The 14,513-nt window shown below is 54.1% G+C and overlaps 1 protein-coding gene across 4 annotated transcripts in view; it reads right to left on the bottom strand.

Moving 5' to 3' along the window:
- The window catches only part of MSI1 (musashi RNA binding protein 1), a 47,091-nt gene that overhangs the window by 30,533 nt on the left and 2,045 nt on the right, over positions 1-14,513 (bottom strand). For all 4 annotated transcript variants that reach the window (XM_066609663.1, XM_066609664.1, XM_066609665.1 and 1 more), the window contains exon 5: positions 1,408-1,449. In XM_066609663.1, the coding sequence (XP_066465760.1) occupies positions 1,408-1,449 (42 nt within the window). The remainder of the gene's footprint in view (positions 1-1,407; positions 1,450-14,513) is intronic.

The raw sequence follows: 14,513 nt of genomic DNA, 5'->3' as shown, positions 1-14,513 counted from the left end.
CCGTCTGAAGACAAATGCCTGGCCTAAGCACGCACTGGGAGGCACCCCCAAGCACCCCTCCACTCCTTGAGCCACAGTTCTTGAACTAGCTCTGGATCTTCAAACTGATCCCACATCAGGGAAGTCTGTCCCTTCCCCACCCGGCGGAGACAAGGGAACCTTCGCACAGGTGACTTGCTTAGTAAAGGCGGAAAAAAAACTAAAATTAAAGTCAAATGTTCAACAGTTAAATGTTTAACTGTATTTTCTTCCCATTTCTACTCTGTCTCCATTTCCCTCCCCTCATCAAGTGTTTATATTGTAGTCTGCTTGGGGCAAGGACCTTTTGAGCTCAGTAAAAGCTCTGTGCAAGTAATTAATCAATCCGTCCCCTTTTCTACACAGCTCTTAAAGGCGCCACAGCCCCTCTGGCTATCCCAGTTGTCTGGAGTGTCCTTTTCAGATCTGAATCCAGACAGTGACAGGAGAGCATTCATGCTCATTTAGTTAGTGCAGCATGTGGCTCTCACGCCGCTCAACTCTGTCTCTCCGCTTTCAGACCCCATCTTTCTCTTTCTCCTTAAAAATGTGAAGGAAGGGGGACATCCTTCCTTCCAGGGGACATCCACTAAAATTGAGTCAGGGGACATCCACTAAAATTGAGTGTTGGGAGAGCTGGAACAGACAAAAGAAAATATTTCTTTACTCAGCGTGTGGTCGGTCTGTGGAACTCCTTGCCACAGGATGTGGTGATGATGTCTAGCCTGGACGCCTTTAAAAGGGGATTGGACAAGTTTCTGGAGGAAAAATCCATTACGGGTTACAAGCCATGATGTGTATGTGCAACCTCCTGATTTTAGAAATGGGCTATGTCAGAAGGCCAGATGCAAGGGAGGGCACCAGGATGAGGTCTCTTGTTATCTGGTGTGCTCCCTGGGGCATTTGGTGGGCCGCTGTGAGATATAGGAAGCTGGACTAGATGGGCCTATGGCCTGATCCAGAGGGGCTGTTCTTATGTTCTTAAGGAAGAATGACTTTAGGCTGAGATATAACTCAGTAGGGCAACAGCACTGCTCCACCAAGCCAATGTTGCAGGTGCAGGGATGCAAGTGAGCCTCAAAGCAGAAGACCAAGAGAAAAGCCAGGAAGGCTTTTCACAGACATTCACAGCAGTGGCACAAAGCAAAGGAGGTGAGGGCGCATGCACACTAACACAGGCACCAAAAAGGGGAAGGCAGACCTTGAGCCTCAAGCCAGGAAAGGGTTCAGCTTGGGCTGGGCCTGTTCACCTCTTCGGAGTTGCCCCCCACTTAGTGCATGCCCCGTTAGCTGAGGAAAAGGCTTGCAGCCTGATGCAGAAATCAGTTGTGCCCATCATCTGGGAGATCAGGTGAGCCCCATTTCTGAGAGTCAAACAACGGAACCTACCTTGGGCTGTGCTCTGCGAGGAAATGCAACCTTGGGGTCAATCTGAAAGGGGAAGAGGAACAAAGACAGTCAGTGTGGGCCAGGGGTCTGCATGAGCCTTTCTGTAGGCATTTCACATTTATTAGATATTCACATTGTGGGAGCCTTTCCTCCTTTCCACAAGGAGGCATTCAGGGGGCCACAATTTTTGAAAACAACACAGCAAATAAATGACCAAATAAAGGGCCAAACATCTAAACAAGCAACCTAGGAGCAGAAAGCAAACAGAACCAAAGCAAGGCAGGAAAACTAAAGTAGGTCCCCAGAGGCTAAGGAAACTGAATGGTTCTTTAGCTGTGGATGAGAGCAGTGGGTCCCTACAGGCAGTGAGCTCCACAGGGAGGGTGCCACCACAGAGAAGGCCCTCTCTCAACCAAATCTCTGCCAATGGTGGAAGACACAGAAGGCCCCCTCTTGCTGATTTCAGGGGGCGGGTCACTTCACAGAAAGGGGGCAGTCCTTTGAGTGCTCAGGTGCTTGGACTGTCAAGGGAACAACCAGGAAACTGAATTGCACCTGGAAAAAGACCACCAGCCAGTGCAGCAGAGTGACCCAGATCAACCACCTGATGCAGCTGCATTTTGCGCTAATGGAAATTTCTGAGTGGCTTTCAAGGGCAGCCCCACGCAAGCCTGTTACAGTAGTCCAGTCTTGATTAACTGGTGCATGGAGAACTACAGCCAGGGCTGACTGGTCCAGGAAAGGAGGTAGTCAGAGCAGCAGCCTAAGCTCTGCACACATCACTCCAAACAGGAACAATGCAGTGCCCATCCCCAGGCTGCGGACCTTATCCTTCAAGAAGAAGGCAATGTCATCCCGAACAGCTGGATATATCCTGTTCATTTATTTCTTTTCACTTTTTTATACCACCCTTCCTCCAAGGAGCTCAGAGTGGTGTACATGGTTCCCTTATTTTGTCCTCACAACAACCCTGTGAGGTAGGTGAGGCTGAGAAAGAGTGCTCACAGTCACCCGGAAAGCTTCACGGCTGTGTGGAGATTTGAATCTGGATCCAAGTCCAACTCCCAAACCACAACACCATCCTGACTCTCAATTTCCTTGAGGTTTACACAGGGGAGCGTCCCTGTGGACTGGGCTCATTATCTTGTTTGCTTTGAAAACATTACAAGGTTAGGGTGGAGAAAAGAGGGACCTCCATCACATCACCCTCACTTTGTCGAGCAGGAGGAGAAGGGTTTGCCCAGAGGAAGGGGAGGAGAAAAAGTCACGGCCCAAAACTGAAGAATGTGACCTCAACACCACAGATTTCAGCTACACAACAAGTTCAAATCTGTTTCAAGTCCGGGTCAGCCACCCTGATTCTCCCCAACGGCCCCTGGGAACTAAAGCTTGGGACAACTTTTGCTAGAGATCCTCAGGCAGTTGACGGGACGACAAGTCATTGGGAACCTGAGTTAAACCTGACCGAGTCAGCGTCCACTGAGAGAACAGACACCAGGCAATTCCACACTCCGCTTTCCACCCATCTCCTGCTCACTTCAAGGGGCATTGTGCAGGAGACCTTTCCAGCAGACTCCTTGGGAGAGTCTCACCCATCCTTCCCTGAAGACCCTGGGGGCCAGATTGTCCTCCCCATCCTGGTGCTCAAAATCAGCAGACAGAGGCCACTGCCTCTGCTCAGCAGCGCTTGGTTAATTTCGTGCTTTCACCAAGGTTGGCATGACCTGGAACACCTGCTGATGCTGTCTCAGGTATGCTGCCTCTGCGCTACCCCAAAAAACCACCCCCAAAACCTTGACTGTTTCCTTGAGCACTGCTGTGAAAACCAAAAGTGTGGGACTTCTGGTTTCATTTGCAGGGACAGAGCATTCACATCCATGGACAGCATTCGCACCGTCCCCGCAAATGAACAGAAGTCCCACACTTCTGGGTTTCACAGCAGTGTGCAAGGAGCACTACAAGGAAGGGACTGATTTGCTTCTTACTTGAGCAGGTAAGAAGCAGGTCAGTGTGGTCTGGATTGGTCACAGGTTGGAAGGAGGAAGTGGCAGTGCCATTCACTGCGAGTCCACTGGCCCCTCAGGCCGCTTGCAACCTGCCACTGATGCAACCTGCACCAGGTGTCTGCACGAATGGGCCAGCAGGGCTTTCACCTGTCGTCCCCCCCCCCCACTTTGGAAGGGCTCAAAGCTCAAGCTCTGCATGCAGAAGGACCTGGGCCAATCCCTGGCAGCAGCACCCATGTACAAATAGGTGACTCTGAAGTCTTGGAGATCTGGTGACTTTCCAGGGGAGGTGGACCAAAGGCACCAGGCAAGGCTGCTTCCTGATGTGCCCAGGGACCACTGCCTGCAAGTCCACCTGCTAAGTTTCCTGTGCACCTCCAAGCCCCAAACCTCCCCAAGGAGGTCTCCCCAGGAGACCTTCCTCAGCCTCTGGACATGGGAAGCTGCCTCTTGCAGTGCCTGGCCTCTGTTCAGCTGGCCTGGTGTCACCTGCACTGACCGGCAGCCGCTTTCCAGCACTGGAGGCTGAATCAGCTCCAGCGAACCTGTCGTCGGGCATGGAGCAGGTCTGAAGCCTCCTACTCTGAAACAGAGAGCCTCTTGTGTGCACCCCCACTACCCCAGGTGTCGTTGCCTCCTCCTCACCTTGTGGGCAAGGAACAGGAGGTAGGGCAGAGAGTCCCCTTTGGCCTCCAGGTCTAGCACCACTGGCCTCAAATGGGGGGGAATCCACTGGGAGTGGTGGTGGCATGCGCTGCTCAACCCTCTTGCTTCAGCAGGGCCAAGAGGAGGTGGTGACAGACAGCAGCCCAGAAGGAACTGGGGGGTGGGCTGGAGCCCCCCACAAGCAAAACCGGCTCAGCCCCTTCTCCTCCTCAGGTCACACATCCTGGTTTCCATCCCCACCAGCGTGCAAGACCCACCTGGCCAGGTCCCATCCCAGGCTGCCCCCCACAGGATGCTCGCCAAGCGGGCACCACAGAGTCAGCACCCCTCCTTGCTCGCCCAGCTTCTCTAGGCACAGAGGGTCCCTTTGGCAAACATGGCTGACAACTGTCGTTGGGCAAATACGTGGGTCTCATTGTGCTTTGAATGCCACAAAGCTATCACCACAGGGTGCAGCGCGAGATGCCACACATATGCCCTGCGTTGCATGGAAAAGCACTTCGCTCAGTCTGCCCGGGCCCTGCAGCCTATCACACCACTCTGTGCCCTGCGAGGATCAGGAAGGGAGAGGCAAAACACTGTTCCATCGTCCCTTGCTATCTCTTCAAACTGGGAAAGGCCCCCTCCCTGGTAGGACACTTCAGGAAACAAGCCCGGCTCACCCCAAAAGTGCAGCAACTGCTGGACCTGTCCTTGGGGCTCCATTTCTCCCACCTCCCACCTCCATTTCTCCCACCTCCCATCCTGACCACAGCCCCTCTCCGCTCCTTTAAGAATTTGGAGCTCAGGGCTGCACTGAACCACTGCAAGGGTTCTCCAGGCCCCCACGAGAGCCTGTCACACTCAGAGGCACAGGCAGGCATTCGTTTTGTGACTCGCACGTATGCCGGCAGGGTAGACACGCACACACACACACAACATATGCACAGCATTTTTCCAGCCTTCTCTCAGCAATCTCTGCTGTCACCTTCATTTCTCCAGGCTGTGGGAGAGGGTGAGGAAAGGTGCCTTCCCAGCAAGTTGGCAGCCAAGGCATGACTTTCACCTCGGACCTTCTCGTCCGCACACCTCATGTCCAACTCTAACAGCGCCATCAAGACACACGATGTGTCACATGGTGGCACAAACCAGAGGCTGGCCCTTCCCCAGAGGAACCTGCAGTCTCAATGCTGATGGGGGGGGGGAGTCTGCTACAATCACCATCTTTCACTTCTTGCCTCCACAGTCAGCCATGTGGGGGGGGGATCGGTGTGAGCCAAAAAGGGTGCTCCCAGACCTGGTTCTCAAAGCACCACCACAGTCTACAGAAGGGGGAATCTCCTGACAGAAGTCTCCTCCACACAAACAGAAAACTCCGTGGACATACAGAGTGAAGTGTCAGGTGAGGGGCTGGAGTTCAGTCTTCTCTGACATGCGCATTGGTTATGCACAGACACTGCATGCGAATGGAGGAGCACTCAATCCTGTGGAGCCTGGCTGGTGTTCCAGTTGAACCCAGAAAGAGGTTCACGTCCTCCTAAGAGACCAGAGCCACCAGTGAGACCAGTTAACCATTGGCACACCTTCTGAACACCCCTTGCCACTGGGAGTGGATGGTTGGTGATGCTGGCAGCGAAACAGCTGCCAGCTGCTCAAGCCCTTCAGGGACAGACAATCACCCAAAGGCCCAGACAGGCAGCCAGAGTCCAGGGGCACAGGAGCTCTCTCCGCCCTGAAGGGACCAGCCAATAACTTCTTTGACAGCAGCAGGAGGAGGAAGAGGAAGCCGCTCTCTCCACCCAAGCATACGCAGGTGCCTTCCAACCACCCTTTCCAAAAGGCAGCCCCCAGTGTGGGCTCCTTTTGCAGAGAGGAGCAGAGCTGGGGCAGAGGAAGTTTAGCACGTTCTGGTATAAGCTTCCAATCGTGCGTCACTTTCGTTCTGGTGCCCAAGTCAGAGTGCCAAGTGGCCCCAGCACTCCTGCTGATTCACAGGGACTCTGCACATCTCCCATTCATTTCTGAGAAGCTCACATAATGGGAGACCTAAGGAACATCAGAAGAGCCCTGCATGCATCAGGCCAAAGGCCCATCCAGTCCAGCTTTCTGCATCTCACAGTGGCCCACCAGGTGCCTCAGGGAGCACTCAAGACCCCTTCATCCTATGGTCACTCCCTTGCACGCCATTCAGAGACAGCCTATTTCTAGAACCAGGAGGTTGCACAAACCCATCATGGCTGGTAACCTGTGATGGACTTTTCTTCCATTAAATCTATCCAAACCTGTTTGAAAGGCATCTAGGCCAGATGCCATCCCAGCATCCCATGACAAGGACAAATTCACTCTGAACTTTGCAGAGGACCAGCAGTCCCTCCAGGGTCACCTCCAGGTTCAGCAGCAGCTTGTACCCAAATGCCAGCTGCAATGGAGCAACAGCAGGACAGGACAGGCTCCTCATCTTCTGCATGTGACTTCTCAGAGGAAGCTGGTGGGCCTCTTTGGGAAAACAGAGGGTTCTGGGCGCAACGGGCCTCCTCGAGCCCAATCTGAGCAGCAGCTGGGCCTCTCTTATATCCTTATGTTTGGGCCCAAATGGGTTGGACTCCTCTATCTCCCATTCTGCAGCCCACTGTGTCATGGGAGGACTCCAGGGATGCCTTTTTGCTGCACCAGGTAAGAGTCCACACAGGTATGGGATTGCGAGGGACCTGAGGGCTAGCAAGCTTCACCCCCAACCTGTGGCAGCCACCTCCCTGCAGCCCACTCCAAATGAAAGCCACAGTGACCTGCTTCCCACCCACTCCAGCAAGAGGCAGATCATTCCCCTCCTTGTCACGCTTCTTGCACACTGCCAGTACGCCCAGAAGTCCCACACTACTAGCTTTGATGGTAGCATGCAAGGAGCATGGTGTGTGTGTGTGTGTGTGTGTGTGTGTGTGTGTGTGTGGAGCCAAAATGGTAACGGGCAGTATTCCTGATTACACCATCCCTGCTTTCCAACAGTAGCTGGTTAGATGCTTCTGGAAACTCATAGGTAAGGCTTGAAGGCCACAGCCTTCCCCTTGCAGCCTGTCCCCAGCATTCAGTATGCAGAGATACAGTACTGTCTATGGAGGTTCAGCTAACACAACTAGCTATGTTAGCTGTGTTATTCATCCACTCATCCGTTTTAAAAGCTGTCCAGGTTGGCCAGACGCCATCATCACATCCCATGGTAAGGAGTTCCACAGACTAATTACAAGCCGGGTACAGGAATTCTTTTGCCTGCTCTAATTCTCTCGCCACTCAATTTCGGTGGCTGCACCCTGGCTCAGGTCTTTTCTGGTCTCTTCTGCACTTCACAGAAGTGGGAATGAATCCACAGCACCTGCTTTGCCAACCTCAAGTCAGCAACATCTCCAGGGACAGTTGGGGGAAGCCCCTACTGGAGACCCTCACAATGCGGCTGATGGTCAGGACAAGATACGCAGGACATCCGACTCAGCAAACGGCAGTTCCAGGTGTCGCTCCACAGAGGCTGCTCTCCTCTCTGCACCTTGGCCTGTCTTCTTCTCCTCTCCCTCACATACACGCAAACCCTTCTGCATTCTGGCAAGAATCCTCCACAAAGCCTGAGGACAGGGGACAGGAGGAGTCCAGGAGGCCAATGGAAGATCATCAGCGCAAACAATCGCCCCCCTGTCTTCTTCCCCGTGTCCTCAGCAAGTGACATTCAAGAGCCTGCCAAGCAGATACCTCCACATTTCAACAAAAGTTCGCCCGGATCTGATGTTCTCAGCGCCCCCCCCCCCGGCTCAATCAGCCAGGCAACTATATAGCGTGTCTGTTGGCATTGGCTGGGGGCACTACTGATGAAATGACACAGCCACAGTCACCAACCATTGCAGAGAAATTGGGGGGGGGGGTGTAGAAAAGCAGGTTGGAGAGGTGTAGCTGAATGGGAGCTCAGAGCAGGGACAAGGCATGAAAGAATCTGGGGAGAGGATTTGTGCCCAGCGCTTGATCAGGCAAACTCCCGTGTAAGGAGAGCTTCCAAAACCCAGGCAGCAGCAGGCAGCAGGCAAAACCCAGGCAGTAGAGATACCTAGAGGTATCTCTAGGGTGTGGCAGGCGGGGACAACTGCACTGGTTGCCACTTGAAGGGGGGCACCACCGCACCAGCTTTTCTGCCAACTTTCATCTTCTGCCAAGCGCAGTGCTGTGCTCAAAGACCTGCCATGACTGGGCAGAAGACAAACATTGGCCAGGAAGCGGCTGTAGAGGAAAGGGGGTGGCGGCAGCCACACTGTGAAGCCGCCGCCGCCTCCTCCGAACCAGGAAAGTGGCATCAAAGCATCATGTGATGTCACGATGCCATGAGATGTTGTGACATCACTGCCCCTGGATACACCGCTGGGCACCGCCCAGCATCACTTCAAAGCGCAGCGCAACTACTTGGCGAGCTTATTAGGGCTGCCAATCACTGCGCAATCCGGTGCACAGAAGTAAGCCCCATTCATTCAGTGGCACTTCCTCCCAGGGGCAAAGTGCGCAACTTCAGCCTAAGTTGGGTCCAAATCCACAGCGTTAAGTGGGGACTCCTCAGCAGCAGCCCCTGCATCCTGGGGACTGCCTGGCGCAAAAATGGAGCCACAGCACTTCATAGCCCGCCTGCGGTGGTAGAGGGGAGTCCAAGGCGCAGGACAAGCCCTTGCACATTTGCCTGGAAGCAAGTCCAACTGAGTGCAGAGGACTGCAGCTGTACAGCCCCAAAATACCCAAGAGGAGATCTGGGAACCTGGCAGCAAACCTTGGCCCCCGGTTTCAAACGAAACAACCTCAAGAGAGTTTCAGCCGCACAGCATGGCTAGGGATTCAGGTAGGTGGCAACGTGGCCCAAATGACCTGACAAGTTACTGAGGCAGGATTTGAACTCAGATCTTGCACACCAGTCTCAGGACCACACTGGACATAAGAACATAAGAACAGCCCCACTGGATCAGGCCATAGGCCCATCTAGTCCAGCTTCCTGTATCTCACAGAGGCCCACCAAATGCCCCAGGGAGCACACCAGATAACAAGAAGACCTGCAAGGCTTTCTGGGAATTGTAGTTAAGAACATAAGAACAGCCCCACTGGATCAGGCCATAGGTCCATCTAGTCCAGCTTCCTGTATCTCACAGCGGCCCACCAAATGCCCCAGGGAGTGCACCAGATAATACCCCTTCAGGGTATTCAGGGATAATTCCCCTTCAGGACCTTCAGGGAAAAACAGCCTGGCTGGGTCACCCCAAGTGTCCAACTAACCCGACAAGTTATTGCCAACAGTCATCAGTCAATGTCCCCACTGGCCCTCCACCTCGTCTTCGTTATAGCAGGAGGCGTGGGGTCCAAGGGGGTGTGTGCCAGGCTCTGCAAAGACAGGTGGGTCTGCAGGTGCAACGGGAAAGAAGTCAGGAAGGCCACGTCTGGAAAGTCACCACAGGCCCAAGGCAAGAGAGACCTCAGGAGGCCTTCCAAAGATGGAGCCGATCCGCAGAAGGCCACGGGAACACACAGGGAGGCCACAAAGGGAGGGCTCTGAAGGTAAGAACTGGAAGCCAAGGGAGCGATTTCAGGAGGTGCACTCACAAGCAGGCCACGAAGGCACCCACCCCAGCTCTGGATCCCAGCACCCAGTATCCTTGCCAGCAGCCAGTCTGAGAGCTCTGTCCAGCTGCTAAGGCAGGCCACGACAGGTCTCCCCGCTTGAGCGTGCCAAGTCCCTTCTTGGTCCCCCCAGGGCGGTGGCCACCATACCTGGGCATTCACTGTGCCCTTCCGGAACGAGGGGCCATTTTCTGCAATACAAACAACATAGCCCCTTCCCTGGACCCCCCCCCCAGCCTCTTTCCAAATGGCCACAATAGACAGGTCCATCTCTGGTCCTTCTCCTCCCAGTAAGCCATAACCCTCATACATTCTGCAGTCATTCCCCCATGCGCTTTGGGTTCCTCGCAGGCATGATCTGAGCAGTCCATCCTCCCCACCAGCCCCAGGACAGGCTGCTCACTGAACGTGCAGTCAGCTGGACACCAGAGCAAAGGTGGGCAGCCAACAATTCCAGCCAGGCCACCAGCTCTCTGGCAACTGCACAGCCCTAAGGGGGACCCTGAAGCGGTGGAATGGCTGGCAGCCCGAGGCAGGCCACTCTCCGTGACAGCAGCACCACGGGGGAGGCATGAACCAAAGCAGACCCCGGGACCAGGCCTGCCTTGGCATGAGCCTCACTTGGGACTAAGTGGCATTGGCGGGCAAGGGGGGACTTCCCACCCTCTCACTATCTCACTTGGAGAGAACTTGCTGGCAGGCAGGAAGGTCCTTAACCCTTTCTGCTCACACCAGTTTTCCCTACAATGCCCCCCCTTCTTAGCAGCCATTTTTGGTCCACTCCCCCCCCAGTTGGGTTACAAGACTGGACACTACTTCAGCTTACAGAGTGGGGGTGCAGCCTTGTGGGCACATTTGCAGCAGCCAGGGGGGGGATTGGAAGGGGAAGCCCCAGTACTTCCCAAAAAATGCTTCCGGCCAATCACCTCCTCCCTTTGATACGTCGCTCTCTCTTCCACTGCCGCGCCATCCCTGGCCCTCGCCACACTTGCAATATGGAGATGAGAATGTCCTACCTCTCAGGGCTGCTAGTAGGATTATCAAAAGCATACACATAAAGTGTTTTAAATACATCGTAATCGATGCCTGCTTGATAAGGGCCTCTCAAGCCCAGTTCAAGAGGCCTCAGTGACCTTCTCAAGGAGAGCCAAGGGCACGGCCTGCTTCCTCGTAATCTGCTTGGCCCCACAACACCAGGCAGTTTCTGCCAAAGCCAATGTCACCGCATCTAAACACACTGCCACCACGATGGGAGGTGCCTTGACCAAATAGATGTCAGAGCTGGGCACAGCCACAGAAGACACGTAGGCAGGGCTTCGGGACCAGTTTCACCACAAACCAACTTCAAAACATTCTGCTCCTTCCACCCCCATGAGAAGGACAAAAAACTATCCAGCTCTACAGCCTCCAAAGCCTCAGATAATCTTCTGGCCAAACCAAGGTGCCCATTAAGCATCTGTGCCCACAAGCAAACCTCAGTGTGCTGCCGCCTTGCTAGCAAATGAAAAAAGATTTTGCACAGCGCACCAGACCCAAGTTCGTGCAGTAGGAAAGGATCGGAAAAGAAGCCATATAAACCCGCCGCCGCCGGGGTGGTTCCCACAGGCACATTCACTGCTTCATGACCAAGCTCCCGCTGATGAACCTCTAATATTGCAGAGGAACTCTCAAACTCCAGAAGTCCGCTCACACATTCAGTGGAGCAGTCAAGTGGAAATGGTAGAGGGGCCCAGAACACAAGAGGAAGTGTGGAAGAAAGGAGTGGCAAGCTAGAGTGTCTCTGAGACCCTGGTCTACCACTCTCTTCTCCTCCCACTTCTGCTCCCTCCCCCTCTTCCTTTTCCAGTCCAAATGGTGGGAGGAGAAAGAGGAAGAGCAGTAGATGCAAGGAAGCAGATGGAGGCAGAAGCAGATGGGTGACTCTCCTGCCTGAGGCAACCGCCTCAGTTGGCCTCATGGATTAGCCAGCCCTACACCAAGGCTGAGAAAAGCAGGCACCTGACAAAAGTTTTAGACACAGATACAAGTCCCTAAGATCTGCAACTCAGGAGCCAAGGCTTTTCATTTAAAAAGCAGGCACAAGCAGGGCCCAAAGTCAACCCACCAGGTGGCAGAAGATCAAAGCACTGTCAGAAGCTCTTGCGGAACTCCCTGCCCCTGGAGACCCAAACAAGTCTCAGACAGTTTTAGGCATTCCAAAAGAAGCACTGCCTGCCCAATGCACATGTGACATTTCACGAACTGCCCTTCTAGCAACGACGGAAGCAGAATTTGCACAGGCAAACAGACAGACTGTGACTGCCGATGCACCTGTGCAAGCTCTCACTGGGGCATGATGAGAGATGCCACCAGCCGCGCACTGGGAGGCAAATCCACAGCTGGTGTGAGTGTTTCCTCAGGACACTCCAACCTTGAATGGGACGGGGGTCTTGAACACGGCCGCAGAGTAAGTCCCAGCCTGGTTCCAGCAGGCAGAACTCAATATTTCCCTGGTTTCATGAGGCCGTCGGCCTGAGCTGCTGTTGCTGGCACTGTGCCTTCCGGGATTAGGACAGGAGAGCAAAACGCAACACACAATGAAGAAACAAATTAATTAAATCGGAAACTGTCCCGGGGCCAGCCTGGGTTGCAAACTCACATCCCAAGTGCTGGCGAGAATAAATTAAAAAGGGGGTGGGAGTGGGGAGGCCGAGGTGGCCATCTCGGGGTGCCCTATAAGAGTGGGCAGAGGCAGGTCCAGACTTCGGGACCCCATCAGCCAAGTGCTCCTGCGCATCGCCTATGCGCTCCAGCACCACTTGCACAGGTGGACTGTGCTCCGCGTCGGCCAGCATTTGCACAGAGGATTTGCCCACCACAGGCACCAAAACATCCAGAGCCAGGCCGAGGCGGGTGGAAGAGTTGGAGGGAGGCTGATGGAAGCTCCAGACAAAGAACAGGGGACTCTCCTCCCCGCCCCAGTGGCCCCCATATGCTCGTCCTGCTTCCCCCCTCCATTGGGCAAACCCAGCGATCCCAGGGGATTCCAGTAGCCAGCCGGCCGCCCCCCCCCCATCATCATCACACAGCATAAGACCCCTTCTGTTCCTCCCTCAGCCTCGCTCCGCCCCTCCCCCACCCACTCCGCCTTGCAGGGGAGGCCCATGGTGTAGTTTTTTTTGAAAAGGCACATGGGGAGAAAAGGCACTGGGCAAGACGCAGGGAAGAATGGCAAGGTGGGGCGGTCGGCTTTCATCTCTCACTTGTGTCTCCAGAAAATGCTTCAGAGCATTAAATGTCTCGCTTTTTTTAAAAAGGGGGGCAAGTGGAGAGGAGACTGACCCCTCAGAGGGCCCGGAGGAGCAAAAGGGGGGATGCAGCGGACCCCAGGAGAAAAGGAAACACACACCGGTTCTGATTGGGCTGACTCCACTTCACATGCTCCTGTGAGCCTGACTCTTCACTAAACCTGCCCCCAGGCTGAGATGAGCACCCCGGGGGAGGGGGGGTGGTTTGCTGCCCAGCAGCAAGTTGGAAGTCAGTCCCACTCTACTCAGTGAGCCTGACTGCCAGGGAAGCATGCTCAGGATCTTGAAGCAAGACCCACAGAGTCCCCACTGTGGGGCATAGGTGGAGTTTGCAGGCAACTATCTGAGTCTTTTCAAGGGGGGGGGGGAATTCTACAGAGCATCACAAGAAGAAAGAAAAGAAAAGCAACATTTTTGCTCCCAGTGTAGAAAGTTTCTACCCTCTTTGCGAGGGCGAAGGGGCATCTGCATTCAGAAAGGCTGGAATTTGTTTCATGGGGCGGGGGACTTCCGGTGGGGACAGAAGACCCTGAATGCATCAAAGGAACCGATCCGCAGAGCTAAACAGGAACAGATACATCCCACGTTGTCACTCCCCTGGGCGGCCCCAAGGAAAGGTCTCTACCCTTTGGCTTTTATCCAAAGACAATTCTAGAGGCAAAATTTTGCCCCCTCCGTGCTTAAATGTACACACAGAAAGGTGCACCCCACCAGGAAGGTCCCCTGCACAAGCTCCTTGGAAATGAACAGGAGCTCCCATTCACTTCATTGGGGCTTAAGCAGGAGAACTTCCCAAGGGCTTGCTACCTTGAACATCTCTTCCAATCCGTCCTTCTTTCTCTGGAGCAAACACTTTTCTCCAAACACATCATGTCCTCCCCCCCCCACCCTAACCTTGAGCGCTGCGTCTCAACTACACAAACTAAACCACACAGAAAAAAAAGCAGCTAGGAGAAGCTACTAGCAGGCCGACTTCCCACTGGCAGGCACACCCTGATCTACATGCACACTCTCATATACACACACTATAAATATGCACATCCCAGGGTCACAAAGCAAGGAAAAAAATGTGCTGCAGGTCTGCAAATTTGTGAAGGGGCACAGAAGCCAGTTTTAGGAGGTCTGAGTTCAAACCCTAAGCTCAGGTATGGAGCCTTTGTGGAGGAGCCATGGATCTGGGTGGCTGCACCCCAGGAACAGTCTGGGCCTCCATGTCTTGGGGGGAAAAGTTCCAATTAATTTTTAGTGATTGAAGTGTAGACCCCAAATTAAATCAGGCAGGAGGGATTCTGCAAGGATGTTTCATCTGGTTTTTCCACCCTCAAATGATTTGAGCTGGCCACCAGTGGGATGGGCCTCAGTTTCCCTACAGCTAGTCAAGCACACAGCCACCAAATGTGGGAATGTGAACGGACCGATAGTATCGGACCGATAGTATCGATCACCTCGATAGACCCCCATTCATTCTCCAGCTTCTGCTTCCAGGCTAAGGCATGGCAATCACTGCCCCCTTCCAGAGGAGGAGGCATGTTGCTTGCTA

Source organism: Tiliqua scincoides, chromosome 14, assembly GCF_035046505.1.
Source record: "Tiliqua scincoides isolate rTilSci1 chromosome 14, rTilSci1.hap2, whole genome shotgun sequence".
NCBI lineage: Eukaryota > Metazoa > Chordata > Lepidosauria > Squamata > Scincidae > Tiliqua > Tiliqua scincoides.
The sequence above is the reverse complement of the archived record's forward strand: the minus strand, read 5'-3'. Positions and strand labels throughout refer to the sequence as shown.